Source organism: Lynx canadensis, chromosome B3 (assembly GCF_007474595.2).
Source record: "Lynx canadensis isolate LIC74 chromosome B3, mLynCan4.pri.v2, whole genome shotgun sequence".
Taxonomy (NCBI): domain Eukaryota; kingdom Metazoa; phylum Chordata; class Mammalia; order Carnivora; family Felidae; genus Lynx; species Lynx canadensis.
Window position 1 is genome coordinate 45,430,717 of NC_044308.2, and position 12,258 is coordinate 45,442,974.

At 36.9% G+C, this 12,258-nt stretch overlaps 1 protein-coding gene across 5 annotated transcripts in view; it reads right to left on the reverse strand.

Annotated features, from left to right (window-relative positions):
* The window catches only part of RNF111 (ring finger protein 111), a 99,279-nt gene that overhangs the window by 51,068 nt on the left and 35,953 nt on the right, over positions 1 to 12,258 (reverse strand). For all 5 annotated transcript variants that reach the window (XM_030318075.2, XM_030318076.2, XM_030318074.2 and 2 more), the window contains one exon: positions 3,421 to 4,319. In XM_030318075.2, coding sequence (XP_030173935.1) covers positions 3,421 to 4,300 — 880 coding nt within the window. In that variant the 5' untranslated portion in view covers positions 4,301 to 4,319. The remainder of the gene's footprint in view (positions 1 to 3,420; positions 4,320 to 12,258) is intronic.

Consider the following 12,258-nt stretch of genomic DNA (forward strand, 5'->3'; position numbering starts at 1 on the left):
AGGGCATGAATGCACAAGCCCACCCAGGTGCCCCTAAAAGTAAACTTTTACAACACTTAAGTCAATACAGTATGGCATGCAACTGGAAAATATGAGTATGTATCTATTGGATATATACGTGTGTGTGTGTGTGTGTGTGTGTGTGTGTATGTGTACACACACACATATTTTAAGCTGTGAATAAAAATATAGTCATTAAACAGCAACAACTGGGAAATAAATGTGCATTTTCCAGTGCTAATACAAGGACTATATAAAAAATTAAGCAGCAGTTCAGATAAGGTTCAATGAATAGATCACAGAAATATGTCACTAAAATTTAACATCTACTCTCAAACTTAGCTTCTATTAGGTTATTTTCAAGTATCTGAAGCTCTTGGCAAATATTATCAGATACAAAACTGGATGTATAAATTCTCAACTAACTGGCAACTGGGAATAACTCAAAATCTAACAACCTAAGTCACATATCATTTTGGCTTCCTTTGCTTAAAAAAATTAATGAAGATGAGGTAAATAGGGTTTTCCCAGAAATCTAGTGATTACAACATCGGAACTAATGCTTGTTATACAATATAAGGTACTGACAACTCATTCTTAGATGACTTGGTAAAACCAGTTAAGTATATACAACTGTTACATCTTAGAGAGTTTGACGATACAACAAAATAACACATCAAACATTCTTTCCATCAGCTCACTATAGCAGTAGCCAGTAAGTGTTGATGGATAGTGGGTGAAAATTTTGTCCTAGCACCTCCAGAGTAACTAATACCCATCCATACAAATCATATTATTATAGGAGATAAATCTAATTAAAATTTGAGATATTCCCACCCTCTCCTAATTCCCAACACACAAAACCATACCAGAACTGGAGTCTGAAAGCCAGCCCTAAAAATAAATCTAGAAGAAAAACCCTTCTCTTAAGAATCCAAGTCAGGTTTTGAGAGCTGAAATTTCTTGAAAATAGAACTATGTCCCATCAATATTTCAGTTAATTCTGAATATAAATCATTCTAAAATGGTTTTACAAAGGCTTTATCTGTAATATGAGGGTGATAATAACAGAAGACACCTCCTAAGAATGCTGGGAGGATGAAATGAGAAATACATATAAACACTCAGAACATTACCAGCATGGAGTAAATACCCGAAAAGGGCTAGTAGGTATTTTTACTATCATCATGAAATCATCTACTGTTGGAAGGTAAAGGAACTTGATGAAAACTCCTTGGAGGGCATTCTGATGATAATAACTAGCAAATTTTAAAATGCATGTTAACTTCCTATATACTTTTAGAAATTATTCCTCAAGATATGCTCACAAAGGTATGCAAAACTGTACATACAAGGCTGTTCAATTCAGCAAATATTCACCAACATAACCTGGCTAAATAAATTATGAAATATCCAAAGAAAGGAAATACTATGCAACCATTTTTTAAAAATGAGATAACCATACACACTAATATTTTAAAAACTCGTATTTATTTACCCTTATATATGTTTCCACATTTTCTGTTAACAGAAGAAACTGCTAACTGAATACTTCTGGGTAATAAAACTGGGACCTAAGAAGAAGTGGTAAACTTTTGTTTTTTATTTTAAACATTCTTGGTATTTTTAAAATTCCACACTATGAGAATGTTACTATTAAACCATTATTTAAAAAACAAATAAATTAGTTCAAAACAAAACACTGGTCTAAAAACCAGGAAAAAAAAAATAAAAGAATTTTGTTTCAATGTTTGGCTTTGTGTTTCCAGAGACAAACATTCCTCTTAAATGTATGAAAATATGTTGAAATAATGCAACTCTTCCAAAGACAGTAAAAACCACATGCTACAGAAAGTATTAAATAAGATTTAAAAATGAATTCTAGAGTTTGCATTTATCTTGAAAGTTGAGAGTATATGAACTCCTTACTTCCTAGAAACAACACTGATATTGACCTACATCAACTCTATCTTCATGCCTCCTACAAATTCCAGCTCCTTGGAACTTCTACCTCACAGCACCAACCCTTCTGCCTCGCTAATTTCAAGCAGAAATTGGGCTCTGCTGCTCCCTCTTCCCCAAATAAGTCTTCACATTCTAACCACCTGAGAAAAATGGCAAATATGTGGCAAAATGTAAAATATGGCAATTAAGCAAGACAACTCCTATTCTCTCCTCCCTCTTTCTCAAAAGACCTCAGAGAATGGTTGCTGTAACCTCCTCCCAGCTGTAGATGATCTCAATGAACTCTTTAAAACAAATACTTGGAGGAGCTCTTGAGGGACTCAGCAGGTTAAGCATCCAACTGTTGTTTTCTGCTCAGGTCATCATCTCACAGTTTGTGAGTCTGAGCCCTGCATTGGGCTCTGCGCTAACAGCACAGAACCTACTTGAGATTCTTCTCTCTCCCCATCTCTCTCTGCCCCTCCCTCATGTGTGCTCTCTTTCTCAAAACAAATAAATTAACTTTTTAAAAAAAGAATTAAATACTTGGGTAGGTTAAAAAAAAATAAACTGGACATGGCTTAGACTAAAGATCAAAGTTACTGGTTTCAGGGTTCTGGCACAGATAGACAAATAGAAATGGGAATCTTGGAAGGTAAGTACTTGTACTTAACCCGTTACAGAAGGAGAAAAGAAACAGGGAAAAATGGCATATCAGCACAGTAGATTATTAGCAGGCTCTACCCTTGACAAGCAGGACATCAGGCAAAGACTGGGAAACCTTTGTGTCACTATTACAAACCATGATCTTAGCCCTTTAAAAAGCTCTCCTCCTCCCCCATTCTTTCACATGAAATTAATCTTTTCCCTCAATTCGGACTTTATTCAACGTTTACTTCATCAACTTCCTTTAAATTACAACAAACCGTAAAAAAGGGTATATATGGAACATACCTGTACTTCAGAGACTGTACATAATCTTATGCTAGTTAAATATAATATTTACTGTGAGGAGGGGAGACTGCACTCAAGCTAGTCCTCTATCAGTTATTCAATTTTAACTGATTAATCACATGCTCTACTGAGCACTGTCAGGACTAAAAGTTTGTGTTCTAGTATTGGAATAAAAGCACCTCTCAAATACTTGAAATTATTTCTCAATTATAAAGATCAAGACAAGATAACTAGTAAACAATAAGAACAGAGTGCCTAAAGGAAAAATAATATTAATTACTTTTTTAGTGTTACTACTGTGGTTGAATGTGAAAGAAATCTATCACAGAGCTATCTGAAAAAATGTGGATCTTAGAGTCATGGTTTAATACTACAGTCAGTAATTTATTTATATGGCTTAAAAATAAAAGTTAATCGAGCCTCCGATTCCTTCTCACAGCAATGAAATCCACTAAAATGTAGAAAAAACTTAAGCACAAACACAATGCAATAGCAGATTTTGCTCAACTTAAACATTTTTACCTGAGGGAACAGTTGGATTGTTTTGGTGGTTTTCACTGGTAGAAACAAACAAATCTTCTTCTCCTTCAGTTGATGAGCTGGAAGAGGATTCGCTGCTGAGGTCATTCTCACTGGAACTACTAGAACTGGGGAGCAACGCGTATTTTCTTCGGGCTAATACTTCTCGTTTTTTCCTCTGCATTAATATCCTCTCTTTTTGTTTCTGTGTCCTCTGTGAGGAATTATTTTTCACAAATCTCTTTCTGCATGGAAGTCTCCTTAATGAACTGCTATGAAAACAGGGTCTTTTCATTAACAATCCTGAAACAGATTCTGTCTCTGTCCGAGGCCACTTTTGGGACCGTGCACTATGAGTTCTACTTTTAGCACTCAAAATTGCCTGGGAATGTCTTACAGAGACTTCTTTATCCTCATCTGAAGTTACAGTGTCAGAATCTCCAAAATGCAGACTAGATGAAGGAGAAGAAAGACAATCGCTAAAAGAGGAATCATTATCTTCATCGCTTGGTGTTTCTAGGTGTTGCCTCAATCCTAATATTCCCTGGTTCTCTTTAACACAATTTTGCATGTAAGAAGGGCCAGCCTGCTGGCTTTTGCGTTTTTTCCTCACAACAACACTTTTTTCTTGCTCTTGTTGGTTACCATTCATGTCCTTCTCTTGTTTTTGAGAATCATCACACAAATGAGAGAATTCATTCCCCACTTTACTGTTAATCATCTCAACTCCTGCAGGAAAACTTTTGGCTGCCCCAATGGGCTGTGGATGCAAGAGGATCCCTTTCAGACTCTCCTGTGTCTTTGGCGCATCAGAAGGAATCTCACTCTTCATATCCACTTTTAAGGTATAGAGCTTGTTATATTCAGGAGTCCATTGAGACATGGGAAACTTTAAGGGAGGCCTAAAAGACACAATTAGAGATTAAAAAGATGGTTAATGTGTTTTATTATACTAACTGAAGAGTTTCAGATTCCACTGAGAACATCCCTATAATAAGGCAGAACTGTCCTTCCCTGATATATCAGGATATAAAATGGCTGTAAGTCATTTTACTGTTCTTTTAAGGCTTATTTCTCTGATACCTCTTCCACATACTCAATTTTTAGAAATATAGTAAAGATTATAGAACATAAGCCTACTTGAAAACTTCTATTAACTAAAAACTTACTATGTATCTTACTACCTTCAGTAACATATTTGGTCAAAATCTAACAATTTCTTCAAAACCTATTACAGTAATCAGAGATTAAAGGACTAGCATTCAAAAGATTCTGATTAGTCAATGTGTTTCTCCTGGTATCCTGAAAGTGGTAATTAAATATTTCTTGTACATCTAGATGGTTACCATATTAGAAAGATTACTATAAATAATGCTCTAGTAAAAATATATCTTCTCTTTCCCATGGTTCTTTTCTTCATACTACTTTGTTCTCTGATGAGAATCTGAACTCAATGACAGACAAAATACACAATTGCTGCATTTCCCAAAGTTTTAGATACATGCAGAAGGACTCCAGCTAAGACTGTGAGTTGCTAAAGATCATTCAGTTAGAGCAGTAGACCAGAACATAAAACCAAACTTCCTAAAACTAACCTAAATCTTTCTACCTCTGAAATCAGGGGCTGCTGAGCAACAGGACTTGAAATTAATGCACCTACATTAATGTAATGTATACACAAGAACTGTGATAATGTAAAAGTAATAAATAAATATGACTCAAAATGGAATGTATTTATTAAAAGGCAGTTAATTGTGACAAGAGCAAAATATGATTAAATAATGTTAACATTTTTAACTTAAGCATTTACTTAAGTATAACAGACACATATATTCTAAATTTTTAGCTCAATGAACTCTCACAAAATGAACGTATCTATGTAACCTCTAAGATCACAGAACAGAAGATAACGAGCATCCCAGAAATCCCCTTCCAGTCATTCCACCTACTGGGAGTTGTAACCACTATCTTAACTTCTAACACTACAGATGAGTTTTGTATTTAACAAAACTCACTTTTGTTAGGCACTTTTGAACCACTTCCTAAAAAGAAGATAAAAAGGTATTGGTAAGAAGTCTTTTCCTTTTCCAAAATGACAATTAACAGGACTCTACAACCTCACAGGTCTCCCACTTTATTTTAATATATAACTATTATCAGAACTGAGGAGAGTAATTTTAAAAATGGAACAGTCAACTTCTATTTTTTGTTTGTTTGTTTTTTGAGTAGGCTCCATGCCCAATGTGAGGCCTGAACTCATGACCCTGAGATCAAGAGTCGCATGTTCCATTGACTAAGCCATCCAAGAACCCCAGAAACAGCCTACTGCTATATAAAGCTATCAAAACCTCCATCTTCTATACTACCTTCTATTATTCTTATTTAGAAGAACAGGCAGTGCTACATCCAAATCAAGCCCTGTATGGAGTTCAGCAGGATCAGTAATAAAGGAGGAACACAAAGATGGGTGAACACATGGGCACAGCAATGAGCAAATTACAAGAGGCAGCCACTCAGACAAGGATCACCACAATTAAATGTAAGAAAACCCAAATCATGGGGGGCCTGGATGGCTCAGTTGGTTAAGCGTCTGACTTTAGCTTAGATCATGATCTTACAGTCCATGAACATGAGCCCCACATCAGGCTCTGTACCGACAGCTCACAGCCTGGAGCCTGCTTCAGATTCTGTGTCTCACTCGCTCTCTGCCCCTCCCCTGCTCATGTATCTCTCTGAAAAATAAATATTAAAAACAAATACAAATCATAATAATAAGGCATGGGTATGTGTGATTTAAGATTCAAGGGGCAGCCCACCAGGATGGCTATAATAAAAAAATATAGATAACAAGTGTTGGCAAGCATATAATAGAACTGGAATCTTCACACATTGCTGGTGGAATATAAAATGCTGTAGCCCACTTAGGAATGTAAAATGGTGTAGCCATATTATTCATAGCACCAATAGTCACGATAGCCCAAAAGTGTAAACAAATGTCCATCAACTGATGAATAAATCCATACAATGATTATTCACAAATCAAAAGAAATGAGAGGCACCTGGGTGGCTCAGTAGGTTGAGCATCTGACTTTTGGTTTTGGCTCAGGTCATGATCTCACAGTCAGTCATGGGATAAAGCCCCGTACTGAGCCTGCTTAAGATTCTCTCTCTCCTTCTGCCCCTCCCCGCATCTAAGAAAGAAGGAAAGGAAGGAAGGAAGGAAGGAAGGAAGGAAGGAAGGAAGGAAGGAAGGAAGGAAGGAAGGAAGGAAGAAATGAAATATTAATTCACGCTACAAAGTGATATGAACCTCAAAAATGCTACACTAAAAAAAAAAAAAAGTCACAAGACTACATTTTTTAAGATTCCTTTCATAACAATGTCCACAACAGCCAATGCTCTAGAGACAGAAAGTAGAGTAGTCATTGCCTGGGGCAGAATAGGATTGGGATGTGATGGCCAAAGAGTATAGGGTTACTTTCAGTGAACTGAAAATGTTTTTAAAACTGACTGTGGTGATAATCAACTTTGAATATTGTAAAAACCTCTGACGTACACACTTAAACAGGGAGAATTGTAATGGTATGTGAATTCTACCTCCATAAGGGCATTGTCAAAAAGTCAAAAGGGAAAGTAGAAGATAACTATGGACCCCTCTCCAATCCCATCAAGTGTTACGTCATTTGGAAAAATCTGGGGATCTTCCAGAAGTCTACATCTCCCAGGAGTCTTGACAAGTTGGATCACTGAAAACATAAGCTTTATATGTTGCAGAAAAAAAAACATTTCAGACTCCTCACCCTTAATTACTAAGTTACCCTCTGAGTCCTGGTAATGGAGATCCTGAGAGGCAATGAAAACCTGCCAAAAGGACAGATCACTTCTGAGAACAGGAATCCATAAGTAAATTTACAAAGAAGTGATTCAATGCATAATTTATTAAACTCGATTTCTTTTCCATTAGTTTATGCCCCAAAGCCAAAACAATGGAACTCTTTATGGTTAACTCTGCTCTGGGTTTTGGAGAATTTTATCTGCCCAGCTGACAGCAGGGAGAGAATAAGGGACAGGTGGTATACGGTGGCCGGTGGGGGGTGGGGGTGGGGGGCGTACGTGTGTTTGCACACCAATAACTGTTCTCAGAGTAATCTGTCAAGCATACATCATATGCAAAATTAACACCCCATGTTATCTAAACTGTTCCCACCAAGGGAGTACTCTAATTCATGTTCTTATTTTAAACTGAGAAAAAGAAGTTCATGAAAAGAAACAAATACCAGTACTGCATTTTTTAACTAAAAACACAGCAAAACTAACACAAAGAATCAATAAAAAATGTTACAAACTCTTTGGTATTTGATGAAATCATAATGTAGTCTTTTATTCCCTTTTTTTACATTTTTTTTAATGTTTATTCATTTTTTAAATTTTTTTTTTTTCAACGTTTATTTATTTTTTTTTTTTTGGGACAGAGAGAGACAGAGCATGAACGGGGGAGGGGCAGAGAGAGAGGGAGACACAGAATCGGAAACAGGCTCCAGGCTCTGAGCCATCAGCCCAGAGCCCGACACGGGGCTCGAACTCACGGACCGTGAGATCGTGACCTGGCTGAAGTCGGACGCTTAACCGACTGCGCCACCCAGGCGCCCCTGTTTATTCATTTTTTGAGAGAGCACAAGACAGAGACAGAGCACAAGTGGGGGAGGGGCAGAGAGATAGGGAGACACAGAACCTGAAGCAGGCTCCAGGCTCTGAGCTATCAGCACAGAGCACAACATGAGGCTTGAAACCACGCCCTGCAAGATCATGACTGAGTCGAAGTTAGATGCTTAATGGACTGAACCACGCAGGCACCCCTCTAGCCTTTTATTTCAATAAAAATGATTGGTTGAGCTAATTTAAAAAGGAGGTTAAATATGTACTAGATATATCTATCTCCTTAGCCACATCAGGGCTGGTTTGCTATTATACATTGTTTCAATACTGAATCTACAGGACTAGTACCTCTTTGTGAGTTTGATCCGATCATTTTATTGCTATGTCATGAAAGTGGCATACCAATTACTCCTGATATTAGTATAGGATACACAACTAGTAGTAAACCTTCCGTGAAAAAAAGCACAATGACTAAAAATGTTAACTTTCAGAACTAAAAATTAGGGTTAGGATTTGGCAATTTACATCATAAATTACACTTATGTGGGGCGCTTGGGTGACTCAGTCAGTTGAGTGTCCGACTTTGGCTCAGGTCATGATCTCAGAGTTCGTGAGTTCAAGCCCCGCGTCAGGCTCTGTGCTGACAGCTCTGGGCCTGGAGCCTGCTTTGGATTCTGTGTCTCCCTCTCTCTCTGCTCCTCCCCTGCTCACACTCTGTCTCTCTCCCAAAAATAAATAAAGATTAAAAAAAAATTATTTTTTTTAATAAATTACACTTATGTGAGCAGAAGTGGGAGTAAAAAGTCATTAAGATTATGGATACAACTTTGAGGAACTCTACTTCTAAACTGAAATATGTTTTATAACCAGTCATTATTACTGGTATGAACATTAACCACCAATGATAAGTATTGTTAAGTTTAAATAAAAATTTGATGAGAGATTTTACAGAGCTCTAAAAGATTTTTAAAAACATCCATAAGATGATTTTGTATTTTTCTATACAAGTTTTAAAGATTATCAGAAAAGGAACTAGAACTATGTCCACTATTTATCCACTTTTTTCATGTAAGTGGAAAAAAAATAATACTTATACCACCGGGATATTAGAACATGTTTTGAATTTTTAACTCTCCTTTACTGATATTTATTTTACTCTGTGCCAGTTTAAGAATATGAAATCAAGTACCTGACAGAATACTCTCTCCTAGTACACCTAAATGCTTAATAACTTCCACTACTTAAAGCTAAATAGTATGGACAATACGGTTTGTTACATATTTTGAATAGTCAAAACTTCATTTAGCAAGAAAGATGTTTCACCCCAAAAGGCACCATTCTGGGCTCACAACTACATTAGCAAAATGCTCAAAACAAACGAAATTTCTTTTTTTTTTTTTCATTTTTTTAATGTTTATTTTTGACAGAGAGAGAGAGAGAGATAGAGAGAGAGAGAGAGAGAGAGAGAGAGAGAGACAGAAGGAGACACAGAATATGAAACAAGCTCCAGGCTCTGAGATGTGAGCAGAGCCTGACGCGGGGCTTGAAGTCAGGACCACGGAAATCATGACCCAAGCCAAAGTCAGAAGCTTAACAGACTAAGCCACCCCGGCGCCCCATCAAAACAAACTAAATTTTTTTTTTCAAAATTTTTTTTGTTTATTTATTTTGAGAGAGAGAGACAGAGTGTAAGTCGGGGAGGGGCAGAGAGAGGGAGACACAGAATCCAAAGCAGGCTCCAGGCTCTGAGCTGTCAGCACAGAGTCCTATGGGGGGCTCGAACCCATGAGTGTGAGATCATGACCTGAGCTGAAGTATGAGTTCAACTGACTGAGCCACCCAGGCACCCCAAGAAACTAAATTTCTTAAAGAGACAGTTCTGCTCTTACAGGTAGTAGGAGCACACAATCTGATAATATACTCAATTATGAAAAAGAGTGAGGGTAACCTTGATAAACTTATTAGCAAATAATAATTAACTTTCAGAGTGATTGATACCTGATGGAAAGAAGGAAGTTAGTCAGAATAACTATTGTGACATGGCCAAACTCAACTTCTTTTAGGCGGCTAGATATAATAAAAATGTGAAAAAAGACCAATGATTAAGACAACCTCACCTAACTAGGAAATAATGTTCAGAGGATAGACTGTTAGCTATCAAATAATTCACTTGATTCTTGCTGACCAAAGGCATCAAGATGAAATAAACAATTACAGACAATACACTAAAGGTTCCAGAAGAAGCAATTATAGCTATAATGTTATCAGAGTGCAGAAGAAACTGGGATAATGTAAAAAACTTCCAGGATAAAACTCACAGAACACTTAAACTGCATTTATTGAATCAACAGTTCCAGCAGATCCATTACGGTATGTATCAGGGGCTGCATGATACAATGATCCAACTACTGACATTATAAAATTAAGATCACAGTCCTAACCCTCACAAAATTCACAAAGTGCGGAGAGAGAGAAATACAGATTATAAAACACTAAAGGGAAAAAAAAGAATATCTTCCAATTTGTGGGCACATACTTTGTGCCTTATACAATATTCTGCATGTCTAGCTCCATCAAAATACTAAAACTTAGAAGTTTAAGTGACTTGTCAAATAGTAAGCAACACTCAGAATCCAAACCTAAAATTGAAAATGAGCAAAGGAATTAAATAATCATTTCTCCAAAGAAGATATACAAATGGCCAATAAGAACATAAAAAGATGCTCAATTATTTCACTAATCATTAGGGAAATGTAAGTCAAAAATACAATGTGATACTACTTCTCACTCATTAGGATGGCTATTATCCAAAAAATAAAGCGACAAGTATCACTAAGAGGTAGAGAAACTGGACCCCTTGTACACTGTGGGTGGGAATGTATAATGGTGCAGCAGCTGTGGAAAAGAATATGGCAATTCCTCAGAAGTTAACAGAGAATTACAATATGATCCAGCAATTCCATTTCTAGTTGTATACCTAAAAGAAAGCAGGGACTCAAACAGATATTTGATACACATGTTCACAAGAGCCAAAAAGAGGAAGCAAACTAAATGTCCATCAGCGGATGAATGGATAAACAAAATGTGATGTAAATACACAGTGAAATACTGCTCAGTCTTAAAACTGAAGGAATCCATATAAAAACTTGCACTAGGTATTAACAACGGCTTTACTCATAATTGGCAAAACTTGGATACAACCAAGATATCCTTCAGGAAGTGAGTGGATAAACTGCGGTGCATCCAGACAATGGAATATTATTCAGTGCTAAGAAGAAAAGAGCTATCAAGCCATGAAAAGACGTGCAGGAACATTAAATGCACATTATTAAGTCAAAGAAGCCAACCTGAAAAGGCTATATATATATGCTGAATGATTCCAACTACAGTGCAAGAAATTCTGGAAAAGGCAAAACTAAAGAGACAAAAAGATTAGTGGTTGCAGGCAGTGGGCCTGAGGGATGATGAAGAGGTAAAACAAAGAGGATTTTTAGGGCAATGAAAAACTGTCTGGCATTATCATGAGGGATACATACCATTATACATTTGTCCCAACCCACAGACATATCCCAAGAGTGAACTCTAAGGTAAACTATAGATATCTGAGTGATGACAATGGGTCAATCTAGGTTCATCTTTGGTTTAACAAAGGGGGGGAGGAGGAGCACCTGGGTGGCTCAGTCAGTTAAGAGCATGACCTCAGCTCATGTCATGATCTCATGGTTTGTGGGTTCAAGTCCCACGTTAGGCTCTGTGCTCACACCTCAGTGCTTGGAGCCTACTTCGGAATCTATGTCTTCCCCTCTCTCTCTGTCTCTCTCTCTCTGCCCCTCCCCCACTCACATTCTGTCTCTCTCTCTCAAAAATAAATATTTAAAAAATTTTTAAAGAATGTACTATTCTGGTGAATGATGTTGATAATAGGGGATGGCTATCCATGCATGTGTGGAGGCAGAGAGTATATGAGAAGTCTCTCATAAACCTCCCTCTCAATTTTGTTGTAAGCCTGAAACTGCTCTAAAAAAATATAGGCTTAAAAAAAAAAAAAGGAAATTGTGACAGATGCCACAACATGAATGAAGCTTGATGACATTAAGCTAAGTGAAATAGCCAATCACAAAAGGACAAATACTGTATGATTCCATTTATATGAGGTACCTAGCCAAATTCAGAAACAGAAACTGG